The sequence below is a fragment of the Bos taurus genome, chromosome 12, assembly GCF_002263795.3.
Source record: "Bos taurus isolate L1 Dominette 01449 registration number 42190680 breed Hereford chromosome 12, ARS-UCD2.0, whole genome shotgun sequence".
In the NCBI taxonomy this organism is placed as follows: Eukaryota; Metazoa; Chordata; class Mammalia; order Artiodactyla; family Bovidae; genus Bos; species Bos taurus.
Window position 1 is genome coordinate 25,194,815 of NC_037339.1, and position 25,557 is coordinate 25,220,371.

The 25,557-nt window shown below is 37.5% G+C and overlaps 2 protein-coding genes across 8 annotated transcripts in view; both read left to right on the top strand.

Annotated features, from left to right (window-relative positions):
- Positions 1–13,483, top strand: part of SPART (spartin) — a 31,859-nt gene extending 18,376 nt beyond the window's left edge. For 6 of the 7 annotated variants that reach the window (XM_010810718.4, XM_005213641.5, XM_005213642.4 and 3 more), the window contains 5 exons: positions 469–592; positions 1,120–1,314; positions 2,230–2,388; positions 2,466–2,556; positions 11,818–13,483. In XM_010810718.4, coding sequence (XP_010809020.1) covers positions 469–592; positions 1,120–1,314; positions 2,230–2,388; positions 2,466–2,556; positions 11,818–12,091 — 843 coding nt within the window. In that variant the 3' untranslated portion in view covers positions 12,092–13,483. 7 annotated transcript variants of the gene reach the window in all.
- Positions 13,484–14,120: 637 nt separating this feature from the next.
- Positions 14,121–25,557, top strand: part of CCDC169 (coiled-coil domain containing 169) — a 36,977-nt gene continuing 25,540 nt past the window's right edge. The window contains 2 exon segments of the mRNA XM_059892229.1: positions 14,121–14,856; positions 16,646–16,725. Of these exon segments, the coding sequence (XP_059748212.1) occupies positions 14,774–14,856; positions 16,646–16,725 (163 nt within the window). The 5' untranslated portion in view covers positions 14,121–14,773.

A 25,557-nucleotide genomic window follows, 5' to 3' on the forward strand; every position in this document is an offset into this window, starting at 1 on the left:
TCTGTGTTTATGTATTTTTATTTGCTTTTACTGGAAGTCTGTCAAAACCAGTTCATTTGGATGCATTCTTTATTACTGATTGAGTTATTTAACACATCTTTTAACCTTACCGAAGACTGTATGCGTATGGGTATTTAGGGGAATGATAGCCCTCTGAAGGAACTCGGTCTAGTCAAGGAAAGAAAAAAGTCAATTTAAATATAATCTAATAAATGCTGTATTGGAAGTATGTTGGTATTTAAATCTTACTTACCAGTGGGACCTAACATAAGACCAGAACAGTTTTCAGCTTCATGGTGGTTATGGGTATTGTGTTTTATGTACTAAAATGTACTAATAATTAGGTTGGCTAGAAATATTTTCATTCATTAGTATTTATTGGCTTAATATTTTATTACAAAATGCTTATGGTTTTCCTTCATCTTAGTTTTTATTATTTTCACTTCTTGAAACATTTTTACCATTTAGACCAAAGGAACTTCAAGTGAAGAAGTTAATCTGAGTCACATTGTACCCTGTGAGCCAGTTTCAGAAGAAAAAGCAAAGGAGTTACCTGAATGGAGTGAGAAAGTGGCTCACAACATTTTGTCAGGTATGACAGTAATGATAACTTTTTTCGCTTATGATGTGAAGCTTTTGGGTGGGTCCCATTAGAGAATACTTGGAAAGATACTATTTTATATTCTGGTTTTAAATGATCAGTTTATAAATACTTAAAAATAGAACTGATCTCTTTGAATGTTACATATTGTCATATTGGTGTAAGTTCTTCTTGGTTTATTTTTCTTTTTTTACTCTTGGGAGAATTGGTAGTGAAAAGCTTCAAGAAACCCCAAGCTTTCAGAATAACTGTGAACGTAAAATAAGTTATTTTCCTTTCCCCTTGGAAATCCCCTCTTAATCTTGGTATAGGTATTAAATGTATACAATGAAAGTATGAAAGTGAAAGTTAGTTGTGTCCAATTCTTTGTGACCCCATGGACTGTACAGTCCATGGAATTCTCCAGGCCAGAAAACTGGAATGGGTAGCCTTTTCCTTCTCCAGGGGATCTTCCCAACCCAGGGATCTAACCCAGATAATCAGTCCTAATTTTATCCAGTTATTTTTCCTTTTAAAAGGTGCTTCCTGGGTGAGTTGGGGTTTGGTCAAAGGTGCTGAGTTTACTGGCAAAGCCATCCAGAAAGGAGCGTCTAAACTTCGAGAACGAATTCAACCAGAAGAAAAGCCTGTGGAAGTTAGTCCAGCTGTGACCAAGGGACTTTATATGGCAAAGCAGGCGACTGGAGGAGCAGCCAAAGTCAGTCAGTTTCTGGGTAAAGTGACTTTAGATTCCTTTACTACTTTTTACTTACATTAAAAATTTTCTTTTAGTCCATTAATCTAATCTCATTTAGATGGTTTAACTTTGAGGGTAAAGAATTCGGACAAAGAAGCTTTATGTTGCTACTTGTGGTGGGATCTGTAGACCAGCAGCACCGACCTGAAAGCCTTAGAAGTATGTCAGGCACTGACACACATACTGATTGGGTATTTCCAGTTCACAGGATGTCTCAGTGATTCTTACTTGCTTATTAAAGCTTGAGAAGCACTGGTTAAAGGTTATTTTGATGGGTTGGAGAGGGGAGCATCTGTGCCTTTGAAAGGGAATGTATTTGCCAAGTGTATCTACCATCCTGGAGTATGACACATGCTTTCAAGGACAAGTCACTGCATTTGAATCAGATTTTTGGTGTGTTACTTTCATATACACTTAAATACTTAATTACTATTTCAGTTGAGTATTTGCTGATAGGGAGAAAAAGTACAAATTCGCTTAGCTGGAAAACATGATAGTTGGATCTACCAGTCTTGCATTTAAATAGAAGAGGTGAATGATTCTCTTCTAAGCAAAATGATGAAACATTATATTTAAGACTCACAGTTGGTGATGGACAGGGAGGCCTGGAGTGCTGAGATTCATGGGGTCACAAAGAGTCAGACACGACTGAGCGACTAAACTGAACTGAACTGAACTGAAGCTTTGCAAACACATCCTTAAACCAAACAATAGCCTTTGTTTAAAAAAATAACCAGCCTTGTTTTCATCCTTTTTAAATAGGAATGGTAACATTGTACAATGAAACAACTTTAGTTACTCATGAAAAAATTTTGCTTAATGAGAATGGTAAAATCAAGGGAAAAATACATGTTTTTCTAAGTTTTTTTTTTCTTTTAAATGGTTATATTAGTTGATGGAGTTTGTACTGTGGCAAATTGTGTTGGAAAGGAATTAGCTCCACACGTCAAGAAGCACGGAAGCAAACTTGTTCCAGAATCTCTTAAAAAAGACCGAAATGGAAAGTCTACCCTGGATGGCGCTATGGTTGTAGCAGCAAGTAGTGTTCAAGGTAACATAAAACTCTGAAAACTTAGGAAGGTCTGTTTGCCAAGGGTTGGTTTTATTTACCTTTGATTGTATTTTCAGGATTCTCAACTGTCTGGCAAGGATTGGAATGTGCAGCTAAATGCATTGTTAACAATGTTTCAGCAGAAACTGTACAAACTGTCAGATACAAGTAAGTTGAATTTTATCATTTTAATAATGAGATCTCATAGCATTTGTTTAACTCTGGGGACAATTAAAATGATTGTATATCTATTTTTGATTAAATATCTGGTAAAACAGTTTTTTTCACTTGCTATTTCTAAATAGGGAGAAGAGTAAAGATTCTAGAAATCAATAGTATTACTGTGACTTTGCCTTGTATTACTAATTGTTATATTTGTTCATCATTAATGGAAAGAATAGATTCATATTATTTTTAATGCCTGGAGTTTCTATATGCCTTCATGTTCTTGTGAGTGGTGTTTATTTATCTGTGATTTTGGTGGGGAAAACTTGAATTATATTTTAAGTATTACACTTTGTTAGTACTAGTCCCTTCTATATACGAAGAATATTAAATTTTCACATCTTATTTGAATGTACCACTGTGCATGTGTATTGGAACAGACAGATGGTATAAGACATGCCATTAAGAAATGAACAAACATAGAACTGAATTATTCATCCAAGCTCATCTGATAAGTGGTGTTAAAGATGAGACTTAAAAACAGGATTTTAGCTTTTTATTCTGTCTTTATAAGTACTAGAAGGCTAAACTCAAATTTAGTACGAAGGACTTGAGGTGCCTTTTTTAACTTTGAGTTTGTTTAGAGCTTAATAGTTAATGTTTATTTAGAAGAAAAAATCGTGTTCTCAGCTCTTGGTTATATGTGTTAATTATTTACTCACTGACAGCATTTGAGTTCATACTTCTGCATCAGACATTGTGTTCACTGCTTTTCATATGTAGTGTTTAATTTTTAATGCTGTTATCTCCATTTTATAGATGAAGAAACCAAGAGCATAGAACATTAAATACCTGGTTAAGAATTGGACCCTAGTAAGGGGTAGAGCTGAGATATAAGCCAGGTCTTTGTCGTGCAGTGTCAGGGAACAGTGCCGGGCCACCACTCCCCTTGACGGGATATCTGTGTGAGTTTAGTATCTGGAATTCTTTTCCAGCACTACATCAGTACGTTTAGACTCCCTCCCATCATAGTAAATTAGCTAACTAGTAAATTACTAACTTAATTTCCAGCCTAAGTTGGTTTGGTCTGCTCAGTCCGGGGCAAACATACCTTTGAGTAAAAGTAACATGGCCTGTCATCAAGGAGTGTCAGTTTTACCAGAGGATTCGGAAAAGCAGATGCAGAGTAGATCTGAAATTTTGATGGAAATGTAAAACCCAAGTCTCCCAGCTGACTTCTTGCTACTCTTGGCATTGACCTCTAATCTAATACTCTTTTTGTTACGCCTTTTAGGTTACTTTGATGGATTAGTCATCATTAGAAAAATGGTTTCTTTTTTTGTTGCAAGCACAGGAGAAAGTCAGAAGTGTCTTTTAGACCAAAAGTGGATTATTTTTAGATTATTATGTGCTAGCTTGGGTAAATAGGTGGTCACATGAGTAAGTAGGAAGTGCTTTATTAGATTTGTCCATTTCCTACTCCTTAAAAAAAAAAAAAATGTACCTGAGTACTTGAATTAAGTTGAGTCTTTTAAAAAGTTTGAAGTTTACCCAACTAGGAAGTACAAGGTTTTAGTGTAGATTTTGTATTTTTTGTCCTTAGTGAGGAGAACTTAATGTGATATTAGAGTATTTTTACTGTGATTTGGAGCTAATTTATTTCTGTTATGGTGTATATTGCTAGTTTTATCCTTTCCTCCAAAGATTCAGTTCTTTTTTTCAGAAAAGAAGCAGGTGAGGATTTAGTTAATTAGATTTGTAATTCCAATTATCAGGATACCTTAGTGTTAGCAGGAACTTAATTAGAAACTTGGAAAGACAGGAAGGACAGTGGAAATAACAGGTTTTGTCCAAGTAATACTAGTTTCTCCCTTATGAATAATCTTGCCCAGAAGTAGAAATTGCTTTTTAGGGGAAGAAACTGCAGGTATTAAACCAGTAATAATTCAGTGATATTTATCACTGAAGAATTTTAGTTCTCCATAATTGACATAAATTTATATTTGTTTATATTTATGAATTTATACCTATTTAGACTATGAAAGCTATTTGATACAGATGTAACATTTGTATTTTTCTACTCTAATCCACTGATGATGGTATAATGAAGAAAACTTATTATTTTTTGAACATGTGTATTCTTATTGCCTATGAGAAATTACTCTCCCAAGTAGTTGTTTCAAATCTGCCTTAATTATTTGCACTATGCCTAAGAGAAAAATATGTTACATAAATTTCCATATCAAGTTTCTTGTAGTATAAGCAAATACAAAGAATTATTATTTTTTTAATTTAGGTATATTTAAAGGCAGGTTGTATTAGATAAGTATATTCTCCATGCCTTTTATGGTTTTGATTCTAATTCAGGACTGTGTTCATTCATTATGAATGACTTACCAATGACCTATATAATTAAATACACTCCTAATTTTTTGAGGTAAATGTATAAGAAAGATTTGTTAATACTTTATTTTTGTCAGTTATATTACTACTTTTGTTATATAGATTTAGGAGCAAGAAGACCTACAGGAATAAGGAAAAAGCAATTGAGTAACTTTTAACCTACTATACCTGATTGCAGTATAGTGTCTGCTAAATAATTCATCACTCTTCTACATAGCTTCTAACTTTCACCTTTAAGTTCCTTTTTTCCACTTTAAATTGTTTAGAGGAAAATAATATAACTTTAGTAAGTTAGGTACATTTTTGTTTCCCCCTCAGTAATATTTTATCTTAGAACATATATTTGTTCTAAGGGTTCAGGATGGGGAGCACGTGTATACCTGAAATTTAAAAAAAAAAAAAAAAAATTAAAAAATTATAAAAAAAAAAAAAAAAGAACATATATTTGTGAAGAATAAGCTTAGTAAAAATATTTTCCTGTAGCAAATTAACTCTTTTAAGGTCTAGTATTTAACTGGTTTATTTAGTAAATTTTAATTAAAGTTTCCCTTAAATTTTCACTGGGTGAAGGGACAAATTCAAATCCATTTGAGGTTATCCCCTTTAGCAGATGTCATATTATCCATAAAACTCTATATCACATCTACTCAGGAGTTGTATAGGATCAGTCTTGGTCTTTTCAATATGGTAACTGTACAAATATTTAAATATGGTCATTATGTATTTTGCTTATTTTTTCTTTTCTACTAAATACTCCCAGTTTAACAATTCCATATATAGTATGGTTTCCAGATCTTTCCTTCACGAATGTTCTCAAAATATGGAACCCAGACTTGAATCTAATATTCTAGAGGTATTGTAACCAGATTGAATACAGTGGGGTTGTCTCCCTTGTTTTGGTCATATTTAGCATGTGATAAATATGGAATAGAAGACAAAGGGTATGTCTTTATAGTAGCTGTTACTTTATTGACCCATATCAAACTTGTTTTTCTTAACTGAATTATAATTGCTTTACAATCTGAACCTTTGCCTTATTTTTAGACGGTTGATATTTGTACCTAAATAAAACTTTACATTTATTCTGGCTTAATTGTACTTCGTTGATTTTGATTTTGACCCATCATTAATTCTATCATTTTGGCTTCAGATTTTGATGTGTGCCATGTTAGCCTTACATTTTGAGTTACCTGTAGGTTGAAAGACGTGTCTTTCTTACGTCTTAAGATTTTTTTCCACAGGGTTTTTTGTGTGTGTGTGTGTGTGTGTGGATAAAGTCAAATCACATGCTTACTGTAGCCTTTCTTCCTAATTGATTTTATCCAAGATTTAATACTTATTGAGACTGGTGGGTCAGCTGTTTACACATCTCCTAACAGTATTGTCTTTTCCCACCTTTCAGTTTTGTCTTACAGATACTTCTTAGGGTGGTTGTCTTCCACACCCATTTCTTAAATATTGGTTTTGTGTATGGTTTTACTCTGTACTCCCTTTTCTGCTCTTTGTGGATATCATATATATATATATACACACACACACACATCTATGGCCACAATTATCACCTATATCTCAGCAGCTCTTAGATCTATATTTCCTCTTAACTTTTAATCTATAGGCTCATACATCCCAACTGCATACCACTGCACCCATTCAATCCACAGGTTTTTTTTTTTTTAATTGATCCCTTTAGCTCCAGCCTCATTAGCATTACCTTAGAATATATTTTCATCATTTTTCATCCAGCTCAAAACTTGTTTCCTAACTGGTCCTCAGTGTTAAACCCTTACAGTTCACAATGCAACCTGTGATAGATCCTTCTGAAATACAAATTTGGTCATACCCTTCCTACTGATTTCAAGATAAAGTTTAAACTCCTTAGCTTCACCTATAAGGTTGCTTGTAACCCATCTGTGTTTGAGAACTATTAAGAAGCTATTTCTGTTTTAAATATTTAAGGTTAATATTTCTAAGAATAACTTTGAAGGTTGCATGTAAATTGAATTTTAGGCAGATTTATTAGAAAGTTGTGATGAAATTTTGCTATAATGAGTGAAATCTGGAATCACTGCCAGGGTGCTATTTTGCTATATGTTACTGAATGCACTGGAGAAATTCCTGAAAAGTGTCATTCAAATTGACATCTGAATCGCATTGACTTATTTAGAACATTCTTTATATTCATTTTTTATTGTTCTTAAATTGGTAGTATTCAGTATGTAAGATGTAATTCAATTAGCTAATTATAGTTAACTTTTTTAAAAGGAAGAATAAAAAACAAGCTTTTTTTTTTTTGGCCAGAGATAGGCTTTCTAGGAGTCTTTAACGGTGTAGTTTGAGTCTGAATAAAGAGAAGAACTGAAGAATTATTAAGGCAAGAGAGGAGAAAGGGATGTCTGCCAGGAATCCTGGCTCCTGGGCATGTTGGGAAGCAGAGGTGATGAGTGAGAAGATATTTAAAAAATAAACACAACTTCTGAAAAACTGTTCTGTAGGGTCTTTAAAAATATATTTAGTCCTATGGAATTTTCAAAGTGCTTTCACATACACATCTCATAAAGGAGAGGAAATTTTATGAGGTACAGAGAGGTGGGGACTTCACCTGGGTCACATGGCTAACTGTTGGCCCATTTGATATTAGAATCTTCATTTTCTGACTCCCAGTTTAGTAGTTTTCTCCAAACACTAATATGGCCACATTCTTCAGTCATCATGTCACTTGACTGCAGTTAACCCAGGCCTGGAGAGAGAAGCCCTGAGAGGGACCTGCTCAACCAGGAGTTTGGGGCACCCTTCCAGTGCTGAAACTGCCTCCGCCCCTTTCTTCTCATTGAGCCTGAGCCATTGCCACATGATGACTGTATTTGTGACCGGGGCGTAATTGACTGTGAGAAAGCCCCATGTCTTTTGCAACATCAGCAATTCTGTGGAATTCCGAGGGGTTGCAAAGCAGCAGGGACTGGCAAAAAGCAGTCAGGAGCTTTTCCATTGGGTAACTGTTGTGAAAACCCCAGTCAAGAGTGGTATAGACATAAGGTTTGACAGATTGTAGGCTCTGCTGTGCTCTAACATTGTGAATGGAATATTCAGAAGCATTATAAGATTATTGCATATTTCCAGCACTGAAGTTGAAAAAAAACAAAAAACATGAATAAACCAGTAGGATCGCAAACCACAGAAGGCCAGACTGATACTAATAGAGGACTTGTTAATTTGGAGATCTGATCCAGTGTAAGAAAAAATGTCCAGATACTGGTCACAAAGCATCTAGGAAACTTCAGAATGTTCTGGAAAAAAAGACTGTAGAATTTTGCCTCTTTGTTCTTGTTTGTTGTTTAAGCAGTCCTCTATTTGGGGAAACCTATGGACAGGAAAAGATTTTAAAGCCTGGTACTTAGAAAAAGGTAAAGAGTAAAACAAAGTAGAATAAGGTTTAGTGTCCTTGTATACGCCTCAAGTTGTATTTTCTTATGGAAATGGTATTAAACACCATCAATTGTATTGATTATGGTCAGAAGTAACTGCTTTGTGTGATGTTTTACAATTTCCCCAGTCCTTTGCTCTACTTGAGAACCCAGGAAGCTCTTAGATGGCTAGGGCAGGGCTTACTTATTTTATTCATTCAACAAATATTAGGTATTAGGCACTGTTCTAAGTACTTAAGATACATTAATGAACAAAGCAAAGAGATCCTTTTATAATGGGGTTTATATTCTAGTGAGACAAACAAGCAAAACAAAAACAGTGGGGGTTTTTGCTTTGGTGTTTAGAAAGTTGTTCTGTAGTTGTCAGTTCAGTCGCTCAGTCATGTCCGACTCTTTGTGACTGTAGCATGCCAGTTTTCCCTTTCCATCACCAGCTTCCAGAGCTTGCTCAAACTCCTGTTCATTGAGTTGGTGATGCCATCCAGCCATTTCATTCTCTGTCATCCCCTTTTCCTACCTGCAATCTTTTGCAGCATCAGGGTCTTTTCCAGTGAGTCAGTTCCATAGAAGAAACAGGCATTAAGTTAGAGAAGAAAGAGCTGTTAAGGGAGGATTGATTGGCTGTGGGATGAGGCAATTAAAATAGGTTAAATGCTAAGAGGATTATACCTGACTTGAAGAAGGTGAGGCAGTTAGCCATGTGGATACCTGTGGTGAGAGTAGTCTTAAGTGGATACCAGCCAGTATGAAGGTCATAGGGCCACTACATGTGTGCTTGGTGGGTTCAAAGAACAGCAGGAAGGCCATTGAGTCTGCAGTAGTGTGGAGTGGAGTGAGAGAGAAAGTTGTAGAATCTCTGTTTAGAGACAAACTCAGATTCCAGTAGTTTGAAAGGCTTAACTAGAGTCTAAGTTAGAACTCAAAACCATTTATAGTGACCTATAGTTGTAAGACCGGGAGCTGACTGTGGCTCACATCATGAATTCCTTATTGCCAAATTCAGACTGAAATTGAAGAAGGTAGGGAAAACCACTAGACCATTCAGGTATGACCTAAATCAAATCCCTTATATTATACAGTGGAAGTGAGAAATAGATTTAAGGGACTAGATCTAATAGAGTGCCTGAAGAACTATGGACAGAGGTTTGTGACATTGTATAAGAGACAGGGATCAAGACCATTCCCATGAAAAAGAAATGCAAAAAAGCAAAATGGCTGTCTGAAGAGGCCTTACAAATAGCTGTGAAAAGAAGAGAAGCGAAAAGCAAAGGAGAAAAGGAAAGATACACCCATCTGAATGCAGAGTTCCAAAGAATAGCAAGGAGAGATAAGAAAGCTTTCTTCAGCTATCAATGCAAGGAAATAGAGGAAAACAACAGAATGGGAAAGACTAGAGATCTCTTCAAGAAAATTAGAGATACCAAAGGAACATTTCATGCAAAGATGGGCTCGATAAAGGACAAAAATGGTATGGACCTAACAGAAGCAGAAGATACTAAGAAGAGGTGGCCAGAATACACAGAAGAACTGTACAAAAAAGATCTTCATGACCCAGATAATCACGATGGTGTGATCACTGACCGAGAGCCAGACATCCTGGAATGTGAAGTCAAGTTGGCCTTAGAAAGCATCACTACGAACAAAGCTAGTGGAGGTGATGGAATTCCAGCTGAGCTCTTTCAAATCCTGAAAGATGATGCTGTGAAAGTGCTGCACTCAACATGCCAGCAAATTTGGAAAACTCAGCAGTGGCCACAGGACTGGAAAAGGTCAGTTTTTATTCCAGTCCCAAAGAAAGGCAATGCCAGAGAATGCTCAAACTACCGCACAATTGCACTCATCTCACCCGCTAGTAAAGTAATGCTCAAAATTCTCCAAGTCAGGCTTCAGCAATACGTGAACCGTGAACTTCCAGATGTTCAAGCTGGTTTTAGAAAAGGCAGAGGACCAGAGATCAAATTGCCAACATCCACTGGATCATGGAAAAAGCAAGAGAGTTCCAGAAAAGCATCTATTTCTGCTTTATTGACCATGCCAAAGCCTTTGACTGTGTGGATCACAATAAACTGTGGAAAATTCTGAAAGAGATGGGAATGCCAGACCACCTGACCTGCCTCTTGAGAAACCTATATGTAGGTCAGGAAGCAACAGTTAGAACTGGACATGGAACAACAGATTGGTTCCAAATAGGAAAAGGAGTTCGTCAAGGCTGTATATTGTCACCCTGTTTATTTAACTTATATGCAGAGTACATCATGAGAAACACTGGGCTGGAAGAAGCACAAGCTGGAATCAAGATTTCCGGGAGAAATATCAATAACCTCAGATATGGAGATGACACCACCCTTATGGCAGAAAGTGAAGAGGAACTAAAAAGCCTCCTGATGAAAGTGAAAGTGGAGAGTGAAAAAGTGGGCTTAAAGCTCAACACTCAGAAAATGAAGATCATGGCATCTGGTCCCATTACTTCATGGCAGATAGATGGGGAAACAGTGTCAGACTTTATTTTTTTGGGCTCCAAAATCACTGCAGATGGTGATTGTAGCCATGAAATTAAAAGACTCCTTGGAAGAAAAGTTATGACCAACCCAGATAGCTTATTCAAAAGCAGAGACATTACTTTGCCAACAAAGTCCGTCTAGTCAAGGCTATGGTTTTTCCTGTGGTCATGTATGGATGTGAGAGTTGGACCGTGAAGAAAACTGAACACTGAAGAATTGATGCTTTTGAACTGTAGTGTTGGAGAAGACTCTTGAGAGTCCCTTGGACTGCAAGGAGATCCAACCAGTCCATTCTAAAGGAGATCAGCCCTGGGATTTCTTTGGAAGGAATGATGCTAAAGCTGAAACTCCAATACTTTGGCCACCTCATGCAAAGAGTTGACTCATTGGGAAAGACTCTGATGCTGGGAGGGATTGGGGGCAGTAGGAGAAGGGGACGACAGAGGATGAGATGGCTGGATGGCATCACTGACTCGATGGACATGAGTTTGGGTAAACTCCGGGAGTTGGTGATGGACAGGGAGGCCTGGCGAGCTGCGATTCATGCGGTCGCAAAGAGTCGGACACGACTGAGCGACTGAACTGATAGTTGTTTCAGTTAAAATTCTCTCATATTTCCAGAAAGAGACAAAACAGGAAATAATGACTGATTAACAACCTTTATTAAAATTTACACTCAGCATAAACAGTCTTCATTGCATTAATCTCAGCCTCAGTTTATTTTCGTAGTATTTTTACTGAAGGAGAAAATAGAGTGTGTGCACAGTGTGATTTTATTCTTTACTGTGTTTTACATTATTCATTAAATTGAAACATAATCTTTGATTTTGCTTCTAAGGATAACATACTAATCATGTGAGCTATTTAACACTAAAATTCAGAAAACTTTGATTTGTATTTGTAATTTTGTTGTGCTTTCTCTAATCTTTCTTTTAAAGATATGGGCATACTGCAGGAGAAGCTACACACAACGCAGTAGATTCTGCCATCAATGTTGGTGTAACTGCCTATAATATTGACAACATTGGCATCAAAGCAATGGTGAAGAAAACTGCAAAACAAACAGGACACACACTGCTTGAGGACTATAAAATCATTGATAATTCTAAGGGGGAAAATCCAGGAGGAGGAGCAAGTGCAAACCTGAAAGGGGAGAAAGATGAGCAGAAAGAGGGGCCAGAGAAGAACGGGGCAAAGAAGAAAGATAAGTGATGGAAGTGCTATGCATTGCCTATACCAAAGCCTTATAGACGGATGCAGTTTTGTTAAATAGGCTAATGTGATAATCCTCACAGGTTAACCAGGATTTTTAAAATGTATTCATTCCTACAAAGTGACTATTTCATAAGCTTTATGTCATGTATTCTACTTCTGTGGAAAAGAATCAGTATTCTTGCATCTGATCTTTAGAAATATAGTTAACATTCTCTGTGAATTTATTTTTTTCTAAATGTGGCTAAAATATTTTTGCAGTTAAAATAAGACTAATAATAGATGTGCTATAAACCTCATTAAACCTAATGTTAAACTATTTTTGTATTTGCTGTCTTTCAGAAAGTGAAGTAGGAAATCATTATATTATATTCACATATACATAAAATTGGCACTTAGTAACCTTAGTTCTATGTGTACTGGGAAGGAATGACTTAAAATGTTGTTTCCTCTTTTTGCACTAATTGTGGACTTTTTTTTAGGGTGCTTGTCAGAATTGTCAGTATGTAAGCTAAACAAAAACTGTGATCCTAAATGAAAAGAATTCTTGCATAACATTTAAAAGACTTTTTCAAAACAAGGAATAGACTAATCATGAAAATTAAAATGAGTTTCTATAAAAATTATTTGGTAGTTTATCTCTTTGTTAGTAAATGGGACAGTCTTTTTGATTTTAAATGATTACAAACAGATTTTTAAGTCTTCTAGAATTAAGTCTTCTAGATTTATACTGTTACTGATCTATTAGGAGCCTAGGAAATTTCGGACTGTGGTTGGTATTGTAACAATACAAAGTGATTATTATCAGTTCAGTTGGACAAAAATGTAATCACTTCTACTGTAAGTTTTTCCAAAAGGCTAAAATTTAGTGAAAACTAAAATATAAACAGTTGAGTTAATGTACGGTAAATAATTTTTATTTTGGGATTCAGTCGTTAAAATTGTATATACCAAAAAGCCAATGAATTAAATTATTAGAAAGATTTTATTCATAATTCAGGTAAAGAATGTGAAGACTTTAGGCATTTATCCATCGTGAATGGCATAATGGTGTCCACTTTGGCAGAAGACAGGATATTCACAGACCTGTAAGCTACAAACATGTTATAAAAATAGCTAATGGCATTTTACTTTTGTTTCTTGATTTTAAAAAATTTGGCATTGGTTTTCATACTATAGTCCTTTCTGATATTTCTGAATCTCCAATTGCTATTTACTTTATTAGACTTTATTTGAAGCTAAAGAGTGCACTTTGTGAATAAACTGTCTTTGATTTACTTGGCCTCAGATGTATTCATGGGCTTGTATTTCAGGAACACAGAATCAGAGCCTTTTCCTAGGGCCAAGGATAATGTTCTAGTTGAAATGGAAATAAAGTCGAATTAGTAAATAGCCTTCAGTCAGTCTCTGCCTTATTTAAGAAATGGAATGACAATTAATGGAGCCTGGAGTTTAAAAAATTATCTTAGAGCACAGGTCAGCAACAGAAACCTACTTGTCCCTTTCACTTCATTCTACTCTGTTCACTTGTTTGTGGGTTGCCGTTTCAGATCAACAGCAGTTTTTAAATTAAGGCTTTTGAACTAAAACCACACTGATGACAGTATTCAGTCTGTAACTGTGGAAGTGGGGTGGAAATTAAAGTGCTGGGAGTTGCAAACTGAAGGGTGAAGAAAGATTGACAGTGGAAGGATTACCTTTTTAGTCAGTCAGTAGACAGGTTGTGACTAGTAAGTCTGGGTGAAGCAAGGGGAAAAGTGGATGGTGTTACACCCAAGATGGCGTATCAGAGGAGTGGGTTTTTACATGAAGATGGAAGCGTGTAGTGATGCTGGAAGCAGCATTAGAGGCAGAGAGCATTTCTGACTCTCCTGACCCAAAGGAGCAGGAGTTCTATAGACAAACTAGAGAATAAACCCATCAGTTCTTAGATTTTGACATTTCAAAAGCTATGATTTATGTGTGAATCAGATTTGGGAAAATATGTGACGATCTCTCTAACATCCAGCTCACTCTCACCCCACCTCCCCAATCTATGAGAGAACTAAGAACAGTGGCTAAGGACCAGAAGGGGAGCCACCAAGACAGAACAGACACTGGTGAATGTCTGAGAGGTGACCAGCACCTCGCTCCCCACAACCTGCCTCAGGTTGGGCACAGAAGTTAGGAGTACTAAATTTGCCATACCATGTGATATTGACATCCTGTGAGGAGAGTTCTTTTGCACTTTTCAGTTAAACTAGATTCTTTGAAGCCAGTGCACGTACTTGGTATCTTACACATCACTTTGTACAAAATAAGCCTTCAATTGTATTTAATTGAATTGATGCCTCACAATGCTGCCAATTATCTTTGGCCCACAACCCAGGATTGTTCTTTTGGACACTAAACACCCTATCCGTCTAACATGCCACTACATCACGTTCTGTTTAAACAATTCAATTCGAAACTTCCAGTACTGGCCCTCTAACACCTGTGAACCACTGAGAGACCCAGCCTGACGGCGCCGCCCTGTGACGTTACAAGCGCCGCCCTGTGACGTTACAAGGAGCCTGGCCGAGAGCGAGGCCGTTCCCCCGACAACGGCTGTGAGATCTTCCCCTCACCCGGCTTCTGAGTGTCCCCTCAGGTCTAGTGTCAGCTGTGTGAGGGGAGGGCGTGGGTGGCCTCTGAACTGACGCTATGTTGGAAGGAAGAGGCGACAACTTCAACGATGTGAGCACCGACCGTCTTAAATTGGAGTTACAGGAAGAAATGCACCTGAAGTGAGTTGGGGACCAGCGCGCACTCCCGCCGGGTGTGGGGGTCACGGCCACGCCGCCAACGCGAAGGCCGGTGTCTGGGGGGTGGGGGGGTCCAGGGCTCAAGGTCGAAGCCCCTGAGGCCGATGTGACAGCTGCAGGGTCACTGATATCCGGGCAGAGCTGGTGACATCTGAAAGCAGTATAGATTCATTTACCTGGTACATTTGGTGTTACAAAGAGGCAGGTTTTGAACTGCCTTCAAGATCAAGTCAAATGGAGTGTACTATGTGCATATGCTCTAATGCTAAAATGTGTGTGTGCACTTTTGATGTTCCAGTAGGTTCAGGTTTTCTGTTTCAATTGCCAGACATTTTGTTCAGTTATTATACTGCTGTTTTATCCCTTTGCTGCTGCTAAGTCGCTTCAGTCGTGTGCGACTCTGTGCGACCCCATAGATGGCAGCCCACCAGGCTCCCTCATCCCTGGAATTCTCCAGGCAAGAATACTGGAGTGGGTTGCCATTTCTTTCTCCAACGCATGAAAGTAAAAGGTGAAAGTGAAGTTGCTCAGTCGTGTCTGACTCTTAGCGACCCCACGGACTGCAGCCTACCAGGCTCCTCCGTCCATGGGATTTTCCAAGCAAGAGTACTGGAGTGGGGTGCCATTGCCAGCTCCGTTCATCCCTTTAGAAGCACTTAAGAATTGGTGACATTTTGTAAAAATGAAGCCCCTCCTATATATATACTTCTTAAAATTCTCCATATAAGCATTCTTACTAAAACTTTGGAACATTTTAAGCAGTTTTTGTTTTGTTTTGTTTTTTAAGGTTCCCCTGTCCCCACCAGTAGGCCACAGGAGGGTAGACCCGCCTGTGTGGAAGCAGTGGTCTTTATAGCTTCCTTTGCTTTCCACTGTTAACAGGTCCAAACACACTCTTTTAGTTGCTCAGTCAATTCTTGGTCTGACAGTAAGCTGTAAGCCCTCTGAGGACAGGTTCTGTAGTCCCTGAAACAGTAGAGTATAGGTACCAGTACTTTAGAGGAATCCTGTACAAATTCAAATCCCAGCACTCTTCACTCAGCAACTACATGATCTTGGGCAAGTTAATGAACCTCTAAGCTGCTGTATTCTCAAATCTAAGACTGTAGTAGAAATGTTTATCTCACACATCATGTGGTCGTTACCAGGACTAAATGAAATGTTTGTAACACTCAGCATTGGCTTGTGATAAACATTCAGTGGAAGTTGGCTGCTGCATATTGCTCTTCTTACTTGGGTATATCTTCAGCACTTATCACAATGCCTCTAACATAATAGGCATTCAAAAATATGTACTGAATAAATGATTCTATTATATTTTGAGAACTACTATGCTTATGATGTCCTAAATAGATTATCTCTATAGTGTTACGTATGTATTTTTTTTTAGTGCTTCTTTTTTTCTGTTTATATCAGGTTGCCAGTTGTTACCTGTTGTCCTAGCTATTCCTTTCTATAGTAATTTGCAGCTCATTTGTTGGGCTTTGAGAAACCAGATAACCAAAAACTGTCAGACTTTTTGGGGTCAACTTTAAGAATAAAGAGTGTTAAGTGGTTACATGGAGAGCTTTGAGCTTTAGTGCATTTGAGTGTCCTTCTGGACCCAGGTTATCAGAAGCCTGTGTTTTTTTCTTGATTCCTTGTTCTCGACCAGACCATCAGTGAGTGATATTTCATAGTATGGTGTTTCTGAAGTAGTGAGTTACCATGTGTTATTCTTTTCATATTATTTTTAATTGAATCATAATCAACTAAATGTGTTCAGTAATAGCGATATAGTGCAACTCTCAGTGCTTAAAATAAGACACAAGATTGCAGAACTGGAAACCAAACTCAATACTGATGATGAAGGTATATAAGTAAATATTTTTATGTGTGACTCCTAGATAGTTACTGTTCATTGTACTATGATATCTATAGTACATTACATATTTGGAATAATAGTGCCCAAATTTTAGTCTTGCTTTTTGGCAGCATTAATAATAATTTAATATAGAGGCTTTAAAAATTGATTTTTGGAATGTCAAACCTGTTATTTTATAATTATTTATCAACTTATGATTTCAAAATGTTCACTCTTCAATTAGAAGAACCTTTGTTATGTGAAATCAATTCATTATTGATAAATAAAAATATTTTTATTATATATAAATAAATATATAAATATTTATAAAGTAAATATTTAATAAAATAATATTGATAAAGTTATTGAATAGACAATATCTGATATTAAGATTTATTACAATATATTAATGTTTAATTATATTAATTAATATTTATTTAAATAATTATCACAAAGTTTTCTACATAATTTGAGTAATAACTTTTATACCTTAACTGCTAAAGTTGAAGTATAACCTTAAAATCCTTATCTAGGTTTTGACTATTTGTGTTGAAAGAATGGGGAAGGGGCAGGTGAGTGTTGCACTCACACGGCACACCTAACACACAGGCATCCATATGTCCTTAAAATTTGTAATGTATATAAGTTGTTAATTTGTTACACGAATATTGATTGAGATCCTGCCATATGTCAACACTTTGAATGGAGGACCTTTCTTTTCCCTTTTCTAAAGAGGTTCACTGACTATTGGAAGTGTCAAATTAAAATATGAACATGACAAGTAATGTAAATTCTGCATAAGGAGAAATGGCACCTCAGGTAAGGGCAACCTAACACAACCTGCATGAGGGAAGGGGCAGTCTTGAACTGAATGCTAGAGAACAGTAGGAGCTTATTAGGGTTATGGGGCTGGGCTTTGGTTCTTAAACCAGCTCTTGCTGTTCCATTCTATTGGGGAAGCTGTAAACAGAATGGATTAGCCGCCATATGACAAATACAATGCTACTTTTCATAATGCCTAATGCTCTCTTAGAGCTTGATTGGAGAACACTACTTTATCTCAAGGCTGAAGTAGCTTCCTCTGCTTCCCTATCTATATCCTTAATGAAACCGGCTCCATGAGTGCAGACTGTTGAGTACACTTACTGAGTATTTGCACTGTTAAGGCTGGCTGGACTTTCCTTGTCCAGCTAATTATAGACAAAACAGGTCATGCTCACAGGTACACACACAATGCAATAACTTTGGTCACTGGTAAAATGTACACCCAACAAGTTGTATTACCAACAGCTCTTCTCACGGGGAAGAGCTGGTTTGTGGGTATAAAGAGAAAAGGTAAAATGATAGGTGAGAAAGTTCTTTCCTCAGTGGGCTAAGCTAAAGCCTAAGATGGAAGGTGGAAACCTTTATGCCTTCTTCAGCATCAGCTAAGGCCAGCAGAGGTGACTATTATTATCCCCATTTATGGAAAAATGAAGTTCAGGAATTTAAGTCGCCTGCTAAGATCACAGCCAGGGAGCAGCAGAACCATGACTTTATCCTAAATCACCTATCTACCACTACCACCATTACCATGATGACTGCTGTCTCCCTGGTCAGTGCTCAACAGTTCTGGTTATCTCCTGTTGCACAGCCAATCACCCTGTGATCTAGGGGCCTAAATAACATCTTTCTCACAGCCTGTGGATTGACTTTCTTCATCTAGGATGTTCCTAATTCGGGTCTCTTATGTGATTGCAGTCAGATGTAGTCTGGCACTCAGTCATCTGTAAGTTCAGTGGGGTTAGACATTCCCAGATGATTCACTCACATGGCTGGCGTCTCATCCTGGGTGTGGTTGGGAGCCCAGCTGGGACGGCCCATCAGAAGTGCCTGCTTTTGGCTATGCAGCTTTTGCTTCTCATAACATGGTACCTGGGTTCCAAGAGGCTGTACCCAAAAGCAAGCATACTAAAAGGAGCAAGGACAGAAACTGCCAGGCTAGGTAAGGGCTACTCCCGAAACTGACAGTGTCATTTCCACTGTATTCTATTCGTCAAAACAATCATAGATTTGAGAGGATGGAGAAAATCTACTTGTCAAGGTCACATTGCACAAGGTCAGGTGAGATGAGATAGATTGTTGCAGTCATCTTTGGAAAATTCAGTCTGCCATAGGGAGCATTAAATATGTCTTTTGAGAACTCTGAAGTAACTGATGAAGACAGAACATAGATTGTGACGAGAACGTGGCAGGAGATGAGATTAAGGTTTATGAAGAAGAGGAAGAATAATCTTTAATATGATGCTGATGTATTTTTATTTATCCTGAAGAAGTGGAGTGAAGTGAAAGTTGCGTCCAACTCTTTGCGACCCCATGGAATTCTCCAGGCCGGAATACTGGAGTGGATAACCTATCCCTTCTCCAGCGGATCTTCCCGACCCAGAGATTAAACCCAGGTCTCCCACATTCCAGGTGAATTCTTTACCAACTGAGCTATGAGGAAAGCCCTTTTATCCTGAAGGCAATGGGATGATTAAAGGAGTTTTCAAAATAAATTTATTATTGCTCAACATTATAAAAGAAATACATGCACATCTGTTTAGGTAATTCTTTCACACTTCCACCTCCTCAAATCTTGTCACCTCTCTCTCCATTCTCACTTTCAGCAAATGAGCGTACCTTTCTCTTCCAAAAAGAGATAAGAAACAATCAGAAGAGAATTTCCAAGTGTTTCAACTGAGCTACCCACTTACCTGCATCTTTACACCTCATCTTCCTTCTCTCCTGTTCCTCTGTGTGTTCTGTGTTCAAGATTCAAGGATAATCCCTCCACTTGTGCAGCAGATCTGGTCTACCCTCACCTCCTCCAGGATATAACTTCAACAATTGATCATCTTCTCTCTTTCCTGCACCATCTGTTTTCGCTGCTCCATTGGCTCATCCCCAACAGCACACAGACAAGCTGACTTTATTTTATCTAAAAAACAAATAGCAACCCTCCTTTGGCTCCACATTTCACTTTCTACCATTATCCCCTTTCCCCTTTCACTGCTCCATGTATAGCAAAACTCTTCGATTTTTTTTTTTAATTTCCACTCTTACCTCTTTATTCCTAGTTAATCATTTAATCTACTTGGTTTGTGACAGGATTAATTTTTAGGCAAAATGGCCAACACAATGAACTTCAAAAGGATTCACATATTTTAGTGGCCTTTTGAAGCCCTTTAGGATTCATAGGAAACTATATGCAAAAAAGTGGTTTATGTTTGAAGTAAATCTGAATTTCACCATCTTAAAACTTGGCCACAAGACAAGGAACAGGAAAAAAAAATATCCAGGAGACTTAAAAAGTGAGAAGAGTCATATTGGTGTAGGGGGTTTGAGTGCATTTTTAAAAATTGAAACCTTGCAACTACCCTTTAAAAAATGTATCACCTCATTTTATAGATGAAAAACAGCCTTGGGGATTCTCACTGGCTTTCTCAAGGCTGCAGAGGTGGGGAGGGACAGATCTGGAATTTGGATCCAGGCATTCCAGCATCAGAGCCCAAACTCAGCTTCTACTTCTTTCCACTGAAGTTTCTTAAGTTTGCTTCTCAAGTTTTTTTCATCTGGAGAAGAGAACCTTGATTTACTGAGGCTCTGGGACATTGATAATCTAGGCATAAAAATGGGCTGAATTTGCCCAGCACAAGCACAGTTTTCTCATTCTGTCTTGGAGTTGATCATTCCAATCAAAAGTTTCACCTCGAATCTCCTGAAACTGTTCTTATCAAGGTCATCAGTGACTGTCAATTTGCAAAATACAGTGTCAACTCTCAGTCCTCATCTTGACTTATTAACAGTCTTGCCACAGCTGATCACCTTCATCCGTGAAACCCATTGCTTGTCTTCTGGGATGCCAAATTCCCTTGGTTATCTTCATATCTACTGGCTACTCCTCACTTCTCTTCATCTTCATGAGTTCTAAAAACTTGGAGTGCCTCTGTTCTGACTTTTCTCTGATGTATGCTCCCACTACTTAGGGGATCTCCTCTGGTCGTATGGTATTAAATGCCATCTGTGTACAACACACAGACATATCTCCATCCCAGACCTCTCCTTTGAACTCCTTTTTCGTCTTCATTTATAGGCTGGTTTCTAGTTTAAAACTCTATGGCTATTAAGTAAAATATTGGTAAATCAAATAGTTTTTACAACTCATCTCAATAAATGCTAAAAAGTGTTTTCATAAAATTCAGTTTGTCTTTCTTATTTAAAAAAATTCAATTTAAGTAATATACTGGTAGATCAAATAGTTTTTACAACTCATCTCAGTAAATGCTAAAATATGTTTTTAATAAAATTAATCTTCCTTATTAAAAGATGTTTCTATTTATCTTGATCAGGCATAATACTTAATGATGAAACGTTAGAGGCATCCCCATTCCTGGAAAAAAAAGCAAAGATGCCTCCTGCCACAATTAAAATTTAATGTTGTTTTGTGGTGTTGAAGAAGACTCTTTGAGAGTCCCTTGGACTGCAAAGAGATTCAACCAGTCCATCCTAAAGGAAATCAGTCCTGGGTGTTCATTGGAAGGACTGATGCTGAAGCTGAAACTCCAATACTTTGGTCACCTGATGCGAAGAGCTGACGCCTTTGAAAAGACCCTGATGCTGGGAAAGATTGAGGGCAGGAGGAAAAGGGGACGACAGAGGATGAGATGGTTGGATGGCATCACTGACTCAATGGACATGGGTTTGGGTGAACTCCAGGAGTTGGTGATGGACAGGGAGGCCTGGCATGCTGCAGTTCATGGGGTCGCAAAGAGCCGGACGTGACTGAGTGACTGAACTGAACTGACGGTTCCAGTCAAGCAATAAAATGTGAAACAGAAATAAGAGTTATAGCTATTAGATAGGAAGATATAAAATTATTATAATTTTAAACTTTTATAATTTGATATCTATAACTTTCCAGAGGGTCAGTGGAAAAACTAGTATATTAGTAAAAAATTAGAAAATGGTTGAATGCAATAGTGGAAGAAATATTTATTAAAAACATTTTGTGTAGCAGTAACAGTTGGAAAATAGTTTTTTAATATTGCACAACAGTTCTGGCCTAAATCATCAAATATCTGATAATATACTTGATAAGAAATAGTCAGGATCCATATGAAGAGAAAAAAGACTGTGACTATAATGAGATAATAGCCATTCAGCAAGAATTCTCACTTATTTAACATGAGAAATGTAATACTGGAGAGAAACCCTAAAATAAAATTTAATTGGAGAATTTATTAATAAGGTTTTATAAGGACATAGACTTTTTCTATATCGGAGAATTGGATGTTATAAATGTGCTCATTCTCATCAAGTTAATTTACTCTTATTAAAACACCAAGCTGTTTTTTCTTAACTTCAATAACTGACTCTAAAGTTAATTAGGTACATAAGTAGACATGGATAACTGATAAGAATTTGTGTAGCGGGTGTCGACTGAAAAAAAGATGTACAACTTGAGAGTTGTGAGTTAAGTTTTATTTGGGGCAAAATGAGGACTGCAGCCCGGGAGGCAGCATCTCAGATATCTCTGAGAGACTGCTCCAAAGCAGCAGTGGGGGAAAGTCAACGTGCAAGGTTTTGGTGAAGGGGAGTTCAGAGCCATGAAGCACTCATTTTACAAAAGGTTTTTATTAGTCGTGAGGATCTGATGTCACCATGAAGGGATTTAGTGTTTCTCTAGATATGAGGAGATGCAAGGGTTGAGACCATAAAATCTGTTCCTAAAAACATCCAACTATCTAAAGACCTGTCCCAGGAGATTCCCTGGAGCACAGAGTGCCTCACGCCACTCTGAACTCCCTCAGGGTGTGTTGAAGGTCAACAGCTATAGCAGCGTGGGGTTCAGTCTCCGTAGAGGCAGAGGGCAAATGCCTTTGTTCTTCTCTCGTTGGCAGTGCTTTAGGTAAGTGCCAATTTGTAGTTGACACAGGGTTGAGGGACTCCTGTAAAATAAAATAAAGCTATAATGACTAAAACTAGAAACAAATCAGTAGAACAGAATAGATAGTGTACCAGTTTGCTAAAGCTTCCATAGCAAAGTACTGCAGACTGGTTTATTTTCTCACAGTTCTAGATACTGGAAATCCAAGATCATGATACTGGCAGAGTTGGTTTCTTCTGAGATCTCCCTTCTTGGCTTGTATTCTCTGCAGTTTCAGTTAGAAAACACTTAAGTCCCAGTAGATAAATACAAGTAGGACATAGAGACAACTCATAAATATGGAAAAGGACCCAAATTGTTTTTAAGTTAAAGAAATGTGTTGCCTAAAAAAAAAAAAAGAAAGAAAGAAATGCGTTGCCTATTTAAAAAGTAGAGTTTTTTTGGTTTTGTTTTAAGTGAAATGGGAATGTTATACTCTACTGAAAGCAATGTAGTACTACCCTTTGGGGAAACAATTTTGCAGCAAATTTCTAATGATAAAAATGATAATAACAAAACCAACTAATTTCTATAGCAATTTCTGTGTGTGTTTCACTGTCTTAAGAATTTCACGTTTAATTAATCCTCTCAATACCCAAGAGGGTAGGAACTTTAATTATTCTCATTTTACAGATGAGAAATTGAGGCACGGGAAAGGTAACTTGCTCAGGATCACAGAAAGACACTAGTAAATGGTGGAGACATGACTTAAACCCACTAGTCCTTCTTTGGAGATGTTTTTCCTTATGGAGTCTCTTGAAAATTTGGTTAGGGGGACAACTTTACCCAAAGGAGATACTCTTTGCACCATACTTCCCTTTGGGACATATTGGTATTTTTATTCATGTAATTCTCACTGAATATTCTTATTCTCTGGCTTAGAATAGATGTCATTTCCCTCAAGAAGCATTTTCTGCCCCTCTTCAGTCTTGATCTCATTTCTCATTCCCTTCTGCCACCTTCCAGGTTGGATGTCCTTCTCTGTGTTCCATTACATCCAATTAACCAAAGACTCTCACAAATATTCTGGGTATGTCTCTGTACTCTTCATGCTTCCTAACTGTCCTACTGCTGATTGACAGCAGGGACTATGTCTATTTTAGTTTTGTATCCCTCGTGCCTTGTATAGTGCCACATAGTAAGCTCTTTCCTTTCCTTGTTAACATTTTCTTATTTTACAGAGTTTTTTCAAGTTAATATAACTCCATCACTGTAATAAATATAGTGAACAACACAAACATGAAAGTCTATGTAGGGTCAAGTTTCAATTTAACTATGTTCTTTTTAACAATTAAAATATTTGGCATTGTTGTTTAGTTGGGCTTTGTTTGTTTTGTTAACATGCTATCTCTCTTTGGGGGAAAAAGAAAAGTCCATATCAGAAAGGTAGGCCTCCACCTAATATTGTCTTGCTTTATGAACTTCCTCCTTTAACGTCAATTTTTACCATAAATCAAATTTCCAGTATTTTTCAATTTTTGGTGTGATTTTGCTTTTCATTGTAGTGATTCTAGCCAAGATCCCTCTTGAGATTACAAAGCAGTTTGATTTTTCCCCTCCAAAGTACACTGCTTGTTTTTTGTTTGTGTTTAGAGTTACCATAAAGACAATGGTTTCATGGAATTATTACTCAGGGTACTTTTTCTCCCAAGAGACACAGATGTTTCTGCTAAACTTTTATCCTCATAATCTGCATTTTAATAATGACTTTTTATGGGTTCATCTTAGGCCTTGATAGTTTGGCTGCTGTTGTGCTCAAGGTCATGGATCATCTTTTTTGGAGTCATGTTTGTTGTGATTGTTTAATGACAGCACCACATCTCTTATCTGGGATGTTTTCAGATGGCTCTGGACGTTCCTTAGAATCAAGATTATTTCCAAAATTTGCCATTTTTAATTGTTAATCTTATTCCCAGTCGAGAGCATAATTTAAATAGTATTGCATTTTAAAGACAGATGAAAAATTATTTTTCAAGAAATTTTGCAAAAAAATTGCAAACCTCAGTATATTCAATCAGATCAGATCAGATCAGTCAGTCACGTCCAACTCTTTGCAACCCCATGAATCGCAGCATGCCAGGCCTCCCTGTCCATCACCTACTCCTGGAGTTCACTCAGACTCACGTCCATTGAGTCAATGATGCCATCCAGCCATCTCATCCTCTGTCGTCCCCTTCTCCTCTTGCCTCCAAATCCCTCCCAGCATCAGAGTCTTTTCCAATGAGTCAACTCTTCGCATGAGGTGGCCAAAGTACTGGAGTTTCAGCTTTAGCATCATTCCTTCCAAAGAAATCCCAGGGCTGATCTCCTTCAGAATGGACTGGTTGGATCTCCTTGCAGTCCAAGGGACTCTTAAGAGTCTTCTCCAACACCACAGTTCAAAAGCATCAATTCTTCGGCGCTCAGCCTTCTTCACAGTCCAACTCTCACATCCATACATGACCACAGGAAAAACCATAGCCTTGACTAGACGAACCTTTGTTGGCAAAATAATGTCTCTGCTTTTGAATATGCTATCTAGGTTGGTCATAACTTTCCTTCCAAGGAGTAAGCGTCTTTTAATTTCATGGTTGCAGTCACCATCTGCAGTGATTTTGGAGCCCCCAAAAATAAAGTCTGACACTGCTTCCCCATCTATTTCCCATGAAGTGATGGGACCCAATGCCATGATCTTCATTTTCTGAATGTTGAGCTTTAAGCCAACTTTTTCACTCTCCTCTTTCACTTTCATCAAGAGGCTTTTGAGTTCCTCTTCACTTTCTGCCATAAGGGTGGTGTCATCTACATATCTGAGGTTACTGATATTTCTCCCGGCAATCTTGATTCCAGCTTGTGTTTCTTCCAGCCCAGTGTTTCTCATGATGTACTCTGCATAGAAGTTAAATAAGCAGGG